This window comes from Asparagus officinalis, chromosome 4 (assembly GCF_001876935.1).
Source record: "Asparagus officinalis chromosome 4, Aspof.V1, whole genome shotgun sequence".
Classification (NCBI taxonomy): Eukaryota; Viridiplantae; Streptophyta; class Magnoliopsida; order Asparagales; family Asparagaceae; genus Asparagus; species Asparagus officinalis.
In genome coordinates, this window is record NC_033797.1 from 36,762,131 (window position 1) to 36,770,492 (window position 8,362).

The 8,362-nt window shown below is 37.7% G+C and overlaps 2 protein-coding genes across 2 annotated transcripts in view; one reads left to right on the plus strand and one right to left on the minus strand.

Moving 5' to 3' along the window:
• LOC109837197 (lysine-specific histone demethylase 1 homolog 3-like) overlaps window positions 1-4,202 on the plus strand; it is a 4,471-nt gene extending 269 nt beyond the window's left edge. Inside the window, 3 exon segments of the mRNA XM_020405332.1 lie at window positions 40-1,503; window positions 3,236-3,957; window positions 3,960-4,202. Coding sequence (XP_020260921.1) covers window positions 40-1,503; window positions 3,236-3,957; window positions 3,960-4,109 — 2,336 coding nt within the window. The 3' untranslated portion in view covers window positions 4,110-4,202.
• Window positions 5,730-8,362, minus strand: part of LOC109837198 (thioredoxin-like 3-3) — a 5,088-nt gene continuing 2,455 nt past the window's right edge. The window contains exon 3 of the mRNA XM_020405333.1: window positions 5,730-6,251. Within this exon, the coding sequence (XP_020260922.1) occupies window positions 6,032-6,251 (220 nt within the window). The 3' untranslated portion in view covers window positions 5,730-6,031. The remainder of the gene's footprint in view (window positions 6,252-8,362) is intronic.

An 8,362-nucleotide genomic window follows, 5' to 3' on the forward strand; every position in this document is an offset into this window, starting at 1 on the left:
GCCGCAAGCCTCAGGTACTCCCCTCTCCTCTTCAACCCTTCTCCAATGGCGCAAATCCCGCCACCAACAACCCTAACCCTAACCCTAATCCTGACATCTCAGAAGATATCATAGTGATCAACAAAGACGCCACTGCCGAAGCGCTAACTGCCCTAACCGCCGGCTTCCCTGCCGATTCTCTCACCGAGGAGGAGATCGAAGCCGGGGTCGTCTCCTCCGTTGGTGGGATCGAACAGGTAAATTACATTCTAATTAGAAACCATATTCTTTCTAAATGGAGAGAGAATGTGACGAATTGGATCGTAAAAGAGCAATTTATCAATGTAATTCCTCCGCATTATGAAACCCTTTTGAACTCGGCGTATAATTACTTGGTTTCGCATGGGTATGTGAACTTTGGGGTTGCTCCGGCGATCAAAGACAAGATTCCGGCGGAGCCCAGCAAGCCAAAAAATGTCATTATTGTTGGTGCTGGCTTAGCTGGCTTGGCTGCTGCTAGGCAATTGATGACATTCGGGTTCAAGGTTGTGGTCTTGGAGGGGAGGAAGAGATGTGGGGGGAGAGTTTATACTAAGAGAATGGAGGGGGCTAATAAGTTTGCTGCTGCTGATTTAGGCGGTAGCGTGTTAACGGGCACTTTAGGAAACCCTTTAGGGATTATAGCGAAGCAGTTGGGTTCGACTCTTCATAAGATAAGAGACAAGTGCCCTTTGTATCAGCCTGATGGGAGCCTGATTGATCCTGATATTGATATTAAGGTGGAGAATGCATTTAATCGTCTCTTAGACAAGGCAAGCAAACTGAGGCAGTGTATGGGAGAGGTGGCTATGAATGTTTCTTTAGGGGCTGCTTTGGAGACTTTTAGGCAAGTATTTGGTGATGCTGTGACTGATGAGGAAATGAACTTGTTCAATTGGCATTTGGCTAATTTGGAGTATGCAAATGCTGGGCTTTTGTCGAAGCTTTCATTGGCATTTTGGGACCAAGATGATCCTTATGATATGGGCGGGGATCACTGTTTTCTTCCTGGAGGCAATGGACGGTTAGTTCAAGCTTTAGCGGAGAATGTTCCGATTATCTATGAGAAGACGGTGCACATGATTCGTTATGGTGGGGATGGAGTTCAGGTTTTTTCAGGAGCACAGGTTTATGAAGGAGACATGGTTCTTTGTACAGTTCCACTCGGGGTTTTAAAGAAGGGGGCAATAAAGTTTGTGCCTGAACTGCCTCAGAGAAAACTTGATGGAATTAAAAGATTAGGGTTTGGGTTGTTGAACAAGGTTGCAATGCTGTTCCCTCATGTTTTCTGGAGCACTGATCTGGATACATTTGGGCATTTGGCAGAAGATCAGAGTCGTCGAGGGGAGTTCTTTTTGTTTTATAGTTATGCGACAGTAGCCGGTGGACCGCTTCTGATTGCATTGGTTGCAGGGGAAGCAGCACATAGCTTTGAAAGCATGCCTCCTACAGATGCTGTGACACAAGTTCTTCAGATTCTCAGGGGTAAGTGTTTTGTTTATTTTACAGGCATTATGTGGTTATTCTTTGTTGTAATCCAGCATTTTAACACTTTAGGGGTTATGTTGCTTGTGTTATCTCAAGTTTATATTTCTTATATATCTATTAAGTTATATATAGTGCGGTTTAGATTTGTTAGTCTGTATAACTTCTTTGATTGTGATGTCATTCATGCAAGACATGTGGCACATGCATAAAATGATACTTCTGATATTTATTTATGTCCTTTTAAAATATTGCATTTGTCATTGTGCTTATTTCTGCATGAATATGTAGTAATTATGGTTGCACAACCATATTAATCGGTATGAATATGTATTGATTTATGGTTCTGATGGTACCATACTAGCATTCCTAATCCATTCTGAAAAAACATCCCAGGGACATTTTGAAACCGTAGGAATTTATCTTAGTCAACAAATTTTTATGTTCTTGATTCATCTACTCTTGTAAATGATAATTTAAGTTCCATCATTTAACTAGTTCATACATGTTATAGATGTTTTGCACGTCAGTACTCGTAGATAAAACTATTTAAAACACTTGTGCAAGAATCATATTATTGAATTGTATTGAATATTTTCATCTAATCTTTTGGGTAAAAGAAGTGCTGACATGACACGACACTGTTATATGAGGACTCACATGAACTAATAATAGCCTTTATTCTGTAGCGTACCCCTAATTTGAGTGACTGGGGACACGAGAGAAGGTTTTGTCAACAAATAGCATTTGTATATGCCACAGTAAACTAAAAGCCTTCTTGAGTAATATTGTCACCCCTTAGCAACATGATAAACCCAATCACACCTTTGAGAAAGCCTTACTTATGCACACATTTGAAGTTGGTATTCTGATCGGTACTGCAATATACGCTGCTTCCAGATATAATCTGGAAGATTTAGTTACGAATCTTGCTATGATATCAAATCACATCACAATTGTCTTGGGAGGTTCTCTTAGGTAGTTGATCAATCAAGTCTTGCTTCATATGTCAGGAGAGAGAGAACTGATTGATTGTTAGAAGTGAAAATTGTCTGCACCAACCGTGTTATCATGAATCATATGCCCATTGTGACTAAAATACCGAGGCTAGCATGTTTTTGTGAGTAAAGTAAAACATTAATCACATAGCAATCTAGAATGATAAGATAGCTCGATAAAAAACCAAGTGAAGAGCGAGGAGACGTACAGTGAAGAAGAGATTACCTAGTTTTGAACACTAGCTAGATTATCGTGAGTGAAAGTGTAATAAAACCAATAAATAAGAGAAGAATGAGTGTCCCAACTGTGCTGCCGAGAAATGTGAAGTTAAAATTTTTGTTTTCTTAGATTTGTCAAATCCCTAGCATATCTCAGTTGCACCTGTTCTCTCCTTTTCTGTTAAATTAAACTTTTCTCCATTTATTTAGCCTTCTTCCTCAACTCCAGCAAATTCCTCATTATTGCCGGTTATTGCTTTTCTTCATTGGTCCTCTTTCCTCTTCTTTTGTTCCTCAAAATTAAATGTGTAAGTTCCTCAATATTTTCATTTATTGTTTTTCTTCAATGATCCTCTTCTTCTTGCCCCCAAACCAAATGTTTTTTAATGCTGTACGAATGACTGCTATGCAGCTTTGCTTACCTAGCCTATTATTTTCTCAAAAATGCCCTGAGCCTCTTACAAGGCCCTGTCTCTTGCTAATTCTAATACATAGATTCATGAATATGCAAATAGGGATATACGAACCACAAGGAATCAAGGTTCCAGACCCTCTACAAAGTGTTTGCACCCGATGGGGCACAGACCAATTCAGCTTGGGTTCATATTCCCATGTCGCCGTGGGAGCATCCGGAGATGACTATGATATCCTGGCAGAAAGCGTAGAAGACGGGAGACTTTTCTTTGCAGGTGAAGCCACTATGCGAAGATATCCAGCAACAATGCACGGTGCTTTCCTTAGTGGTCTGAGAGAGGCAGCCAATATGGCTCATCATGCTAATGCCCGAGCACTTCAAGTAAAGGTTGAAAGAAGTCTATCAAAGAACACAGAATCATGTGCTGCGGTTCTAGCTGATTTATTCAGAGAACCGGATCTTGAATTTGGTGGGTTTTCTGTGATTTTTGGAAGGAAAACATCCGATCTCAAATCCACAGCAATCCTGAGGGTGGCATTGGGCGGCGTAATAAAGAAGAATAATAATGAAGGGACAAAAACGGACCAACAGCATTCTAATAAGTTGCTATTTCAGCAGCTACAGTCACATTATAACCAGCAGCAGCAGCTTCATGTTTATACAATGTTAACAAGGCAACAAGCTCTGGATTTGAGAGAGGTTAGGGGTGGAGATGAGATGAGGTTAAATTATCTATGTGAGAAACTTGGTGTGAAGTTGGTTGGTAGAAAAGGATTGGGAACTGCTGCTGATGCCATTATTGCTTCCATCAAGGCGGAGAAGGAAGTAACAGGAGGGCGAGTGCGAATTCTGTAGATGTGAATAGGGAACTTATATGTGTATTCTTGTCCATAAACTTGACTGAAAATAATTCTTGCAATGTTCCTGCGGCATTCTTGTTCTATTTCACTTGTGAAGAAGTCACTTGTAAGTGAGTTGTCACATTTACTCCGGCAAAATATGCGTATCAGCTGATGCTGTGACCTGTAACGATTCAATAGAGAAACTTGCTAGAGATTTAAATCTCATATATTTCTCCGAATGGTGCGTGGATTCCTGAAGAGAAAGAGAGGGTTCACGTGTTATGAGAGTTTTGCCTCGTGGGCTGGACATAGTTGAAATGTATAGGTTTACAAGGATTTATTGATAGACTTTGAAGTTTGTTTTCTTCTAACTGGAGAATTATTATGTTAGCATGCTGGGGGCGCAATTGTAAGGCTTGAATTCAGTTTCTCATTTCTTCTCTTTGTTGAGGGGAGCCTTGGCGCAATGGTAAGGTTGCTGCCTTGTGACTCGGAGGTCACGGGTTCGAATCTCGGAAACAGACTCTCCGCAAAGAGGGGGTAAGACTGTACATCGGACTCTCTCTAGAGCCTACAATGGTGGGAGCGCATATACCTGTCAGACTACAGTCTAAACTTCTCTCCCCAGTAAGCGTAGTAAGCGTGCCGAGAGTATTGCGCAGTTCAGGAAGATTTCAGCACTAATTTCTGGAATGAAAGCTTGCTGAGAGTATTGCATAGTGTAGGAAGGTTTCAGCACTAATTTCTGGAATCACAATTGGCTACACTGCTTACTGCTTTTTTTTCTTTTTTCTTTCTTCTTTTTCTTTTTTTGTTGGGGGGGGGTTTTGTATCTCAATGTTTTTCTTGTACTTATTGATCAATAACTTTAATTAGTTTGAATTATCTCAATGTTTTTCTTGTACTTATTGATCAATAACTTTAATTTCTTCTTATTCAGATCTTTGAATTGTTTGCCGAAGTTGTGGAGGGGATAGTACAGGAAACAAAAGTATGCTACTGAAAGAAACCATTTGCGTTTCTGATTAAAATAGAACTCTAATATAATTGACGTTATAGAGATAATCTCGATAGTTATGAGTCAGATCAAAGTTTGCAATTAAACATTTTCAGATTTTTTTTTTTTGGAATTATCTTTTCATCAACATTGTAGTTCATATGTAAATACTACGACGTAAAGATCTTTTGACAATCTAACTTATTGGAACTAAACTCTCTACAATTCTTTTCGCACTTCCATTGGATACTATCTGTGGTTTAATGTAAGAGTAGCGGATGCTCACGTATAGCATAACAAATTATAAACACTATTTTAACAGTTTTTGGTTAAATCTTAATTTCATGCAAGCGGAATTTAAGCAATTCATTATTGAACATGATGTTAAACAGTTCTTGTTCCAATTACCGAAAGTGAAAACAATAGCTACCCCTTGTTCGTTTTATTTTCGGATGTTTCTTTACCTCAAACGACACTGGTAAAAAGAATTTGTAGAGATATTTCCTGCATTTCTTTGTTTTGTTAACCAATCGAGAGTATAGGTGATCATTGTTGGAGTTGTGTGCTTAGCAATTGTTCAATAAATGGATTGATTATTTTAATCAAATATTCTAGCTGAAGATGGATAACTCTTGGGCAATTACACAAAAAAAAAGGAAAAAAGAAAAAGGAAAACCCACACGCACACCCATAGGGTGTTGTAGAAGCTCAACATTACAACCTTAAAGTACAAATCATCATTAAAGCCGCGGGCAGTGTAGTTCAGAGCCAAGAAAAGGCACTTTTTTTTATTTTAAGCATTACAGATTGCTAATCTCAGTTATAGTCAATAAAATGCACTTGTCAACAAGGATTCTGCAAATATATAAATAAAAATCACAAAATCATACAACAGAATTTCTGCATGCATACAGTCATAAAAATTACACAACAGTGATTCAACTCTTCAAAAAGAATTCTGGTAGAATGCAACCACAAGCGATCATGGAGCCTATCATTTCCTGCACGAGATACTACAGCTCTTCGATCAACATAATTCTGCACGAGATTTCTACCATTAAGAATGCAACCACAAGCGATCATGGAGCCTATCATTTCCTGCACCAAGCATCTCATCAACCTTTTCTCCATTCCGATAGAAATGAAATGTTGGAGTGTAACGAATGCTTTCAGTAGTTTCAGGGCATTCATCGATGTCAGCATAGACAAAAGAAAGCTTGTTAAATTCATTGCTCAACTCACTGAATGTAGGAAGGATCTGACTGCAAACACGGCACCTGTAATATTGCAAGGTTATTACAAAGTGTACAGTGCAACTTTCCTTATCCTCAACGCTGATAAGTATTCATAAAGTAAACACAAACAAGTCCCTAATTTCATTCTATTAGCTAAGAACCCCAACAGATGCATATGTAGGTTTTTTATGAGAGTGTGATTCAACTGACCTTTTGGCTTATATTATAAATAGGGATGATTCCTTATAAAAATAAAAATAATGAAATAAAGGCCAGCCTGGTAATATAGACCAGAACATCTTAGAGAATGAAGCCGTAATTGCTTCATACACAGCAACATAGACTTGGATTATCAGCGAGAAAATCCATTAGTAGCACCTAAGTTCTAGCACCAATTTCTACGAACCATCAATCGATTACTTACCCAGAACTGCAGATCCGAATCTTCTCAATATGTCTACAACATTTCAATTGCATATATCCTGGGCATACATGTATATCACAATTTTCTTGTTCCCATGATCATGAGTCTGGCACAAACTCATAGAAAATTGATGTTTGACTAACAGCCAGTAATAAATATATCAATTTGCTATGGTGCTCACTTGCATTTGAGTCATGCCATGAACAACCCCATTTTGATGATATAAGAATTGGTCAAGGATCATGACAATGATAGTTTTGTTCAAAGATACCACTCCAAATGGAAGCCATAGTTAAATCAGTCAGAAGTTCAGAACTCAAATATGACATGGCTAAGGGAGAAAATTAGAAAACCGGAAGAAAGAGAAAATTCAACAAAGCTCAAGCATCCAAAAAGAAATATTTGGAAATGATCAATAGCCAGTTAAAACATAAGACAGAAGGTTAGTTTATATATCAAGTTCATTGAGCAAATAAAGAAATATATTAGGTCTACAATCTTTGGCAGTAACATGACAATTTATACACGGATTGCTAGTATTACGAGAACAGGTAGTAAAATCTTATTCTTAATTAAGAGCAGCAAAAACTTCAGGAAGAATGATTAAGTAATTCACTATACCAGTGTGGAATAATTTAACCAAGAAGAAACCTCACAAATTATGGAAAATTTTCTTATGTTCTTGTTGCCAAACTTTTAAGTAGGTCCTAGATGCAACCCTATATGTACATTCCACAAGTTGCTGCTTTGATTTGCCTTTCATCAATCCATGCTTCTGAAATCCTTTATATTAAAACAAATCAAACAGTTGACAATTACATAAGAATAGTTTCAAACTGAATAAAGTTTGCTTTAGAAATTCACTTTCTAAAAGTTACATACTTCAGACTAAATCGGTTTCAACACATGTAACTTCTGCACATGCAGGAAGGTGAACCTGTGATAGAGACGTCAAAGCGTGGACAGGCACAGTTTAGAGTATGATCATCATATCATGCATAAATATGAGTAATTGGGTATCTTGTGTGAATTTCCATGAAATTCTGGTTCACATGGCTCAGATCAAATTACCTCCAGGACAAGATAACATAATCATCCCAAGCAAATTTCATTCAGGAAAAAAAATCACATAAACAATTGATACAATAAGGCTTCAAGAAAGTAAAAATGAGATCATAAATTGAGCATATTTGTGGATATCAGGAACAAAACATGTACGTAGACTAATGTTGAAATAAAGTTAGTTACGCGTGTTAGCATTAGTATCAATTTGAAGTACACAGCGGTAATATGCCTTGGATGATCCATATCCCTGGATCTGGTGATCATTATAAGATGAAATCGCTATAAGTCCCAAAAGACAAAAGTTAAGAAGGAAATAACTCAAAGGATGTTAATATAGTATGAGTCAAATGATTGCTATTGAAGATCTACATATGACTCACTAAGTCACTATATGTGCGCATAAAAGACAATTACAGTATGACACGATTGATTTATATGAAAGATTCTATTTCACTCGCAGCGTATGTGCATAATGATAACAAAAATGTAATATAACATGACTATTGTCAATCATGTAAGAAAGATTGTTATTGTAGTCAATTTGACTTAGGCTAAATTTTAGAAAACCCCCCTTAACTTTGCATGTATCAGAACACCCCTTTTAAGTTTGGGTGTCATCAGAAAACCCCCTTTAACTTTAAATGTTTTTGAAAACCCCTCAAGA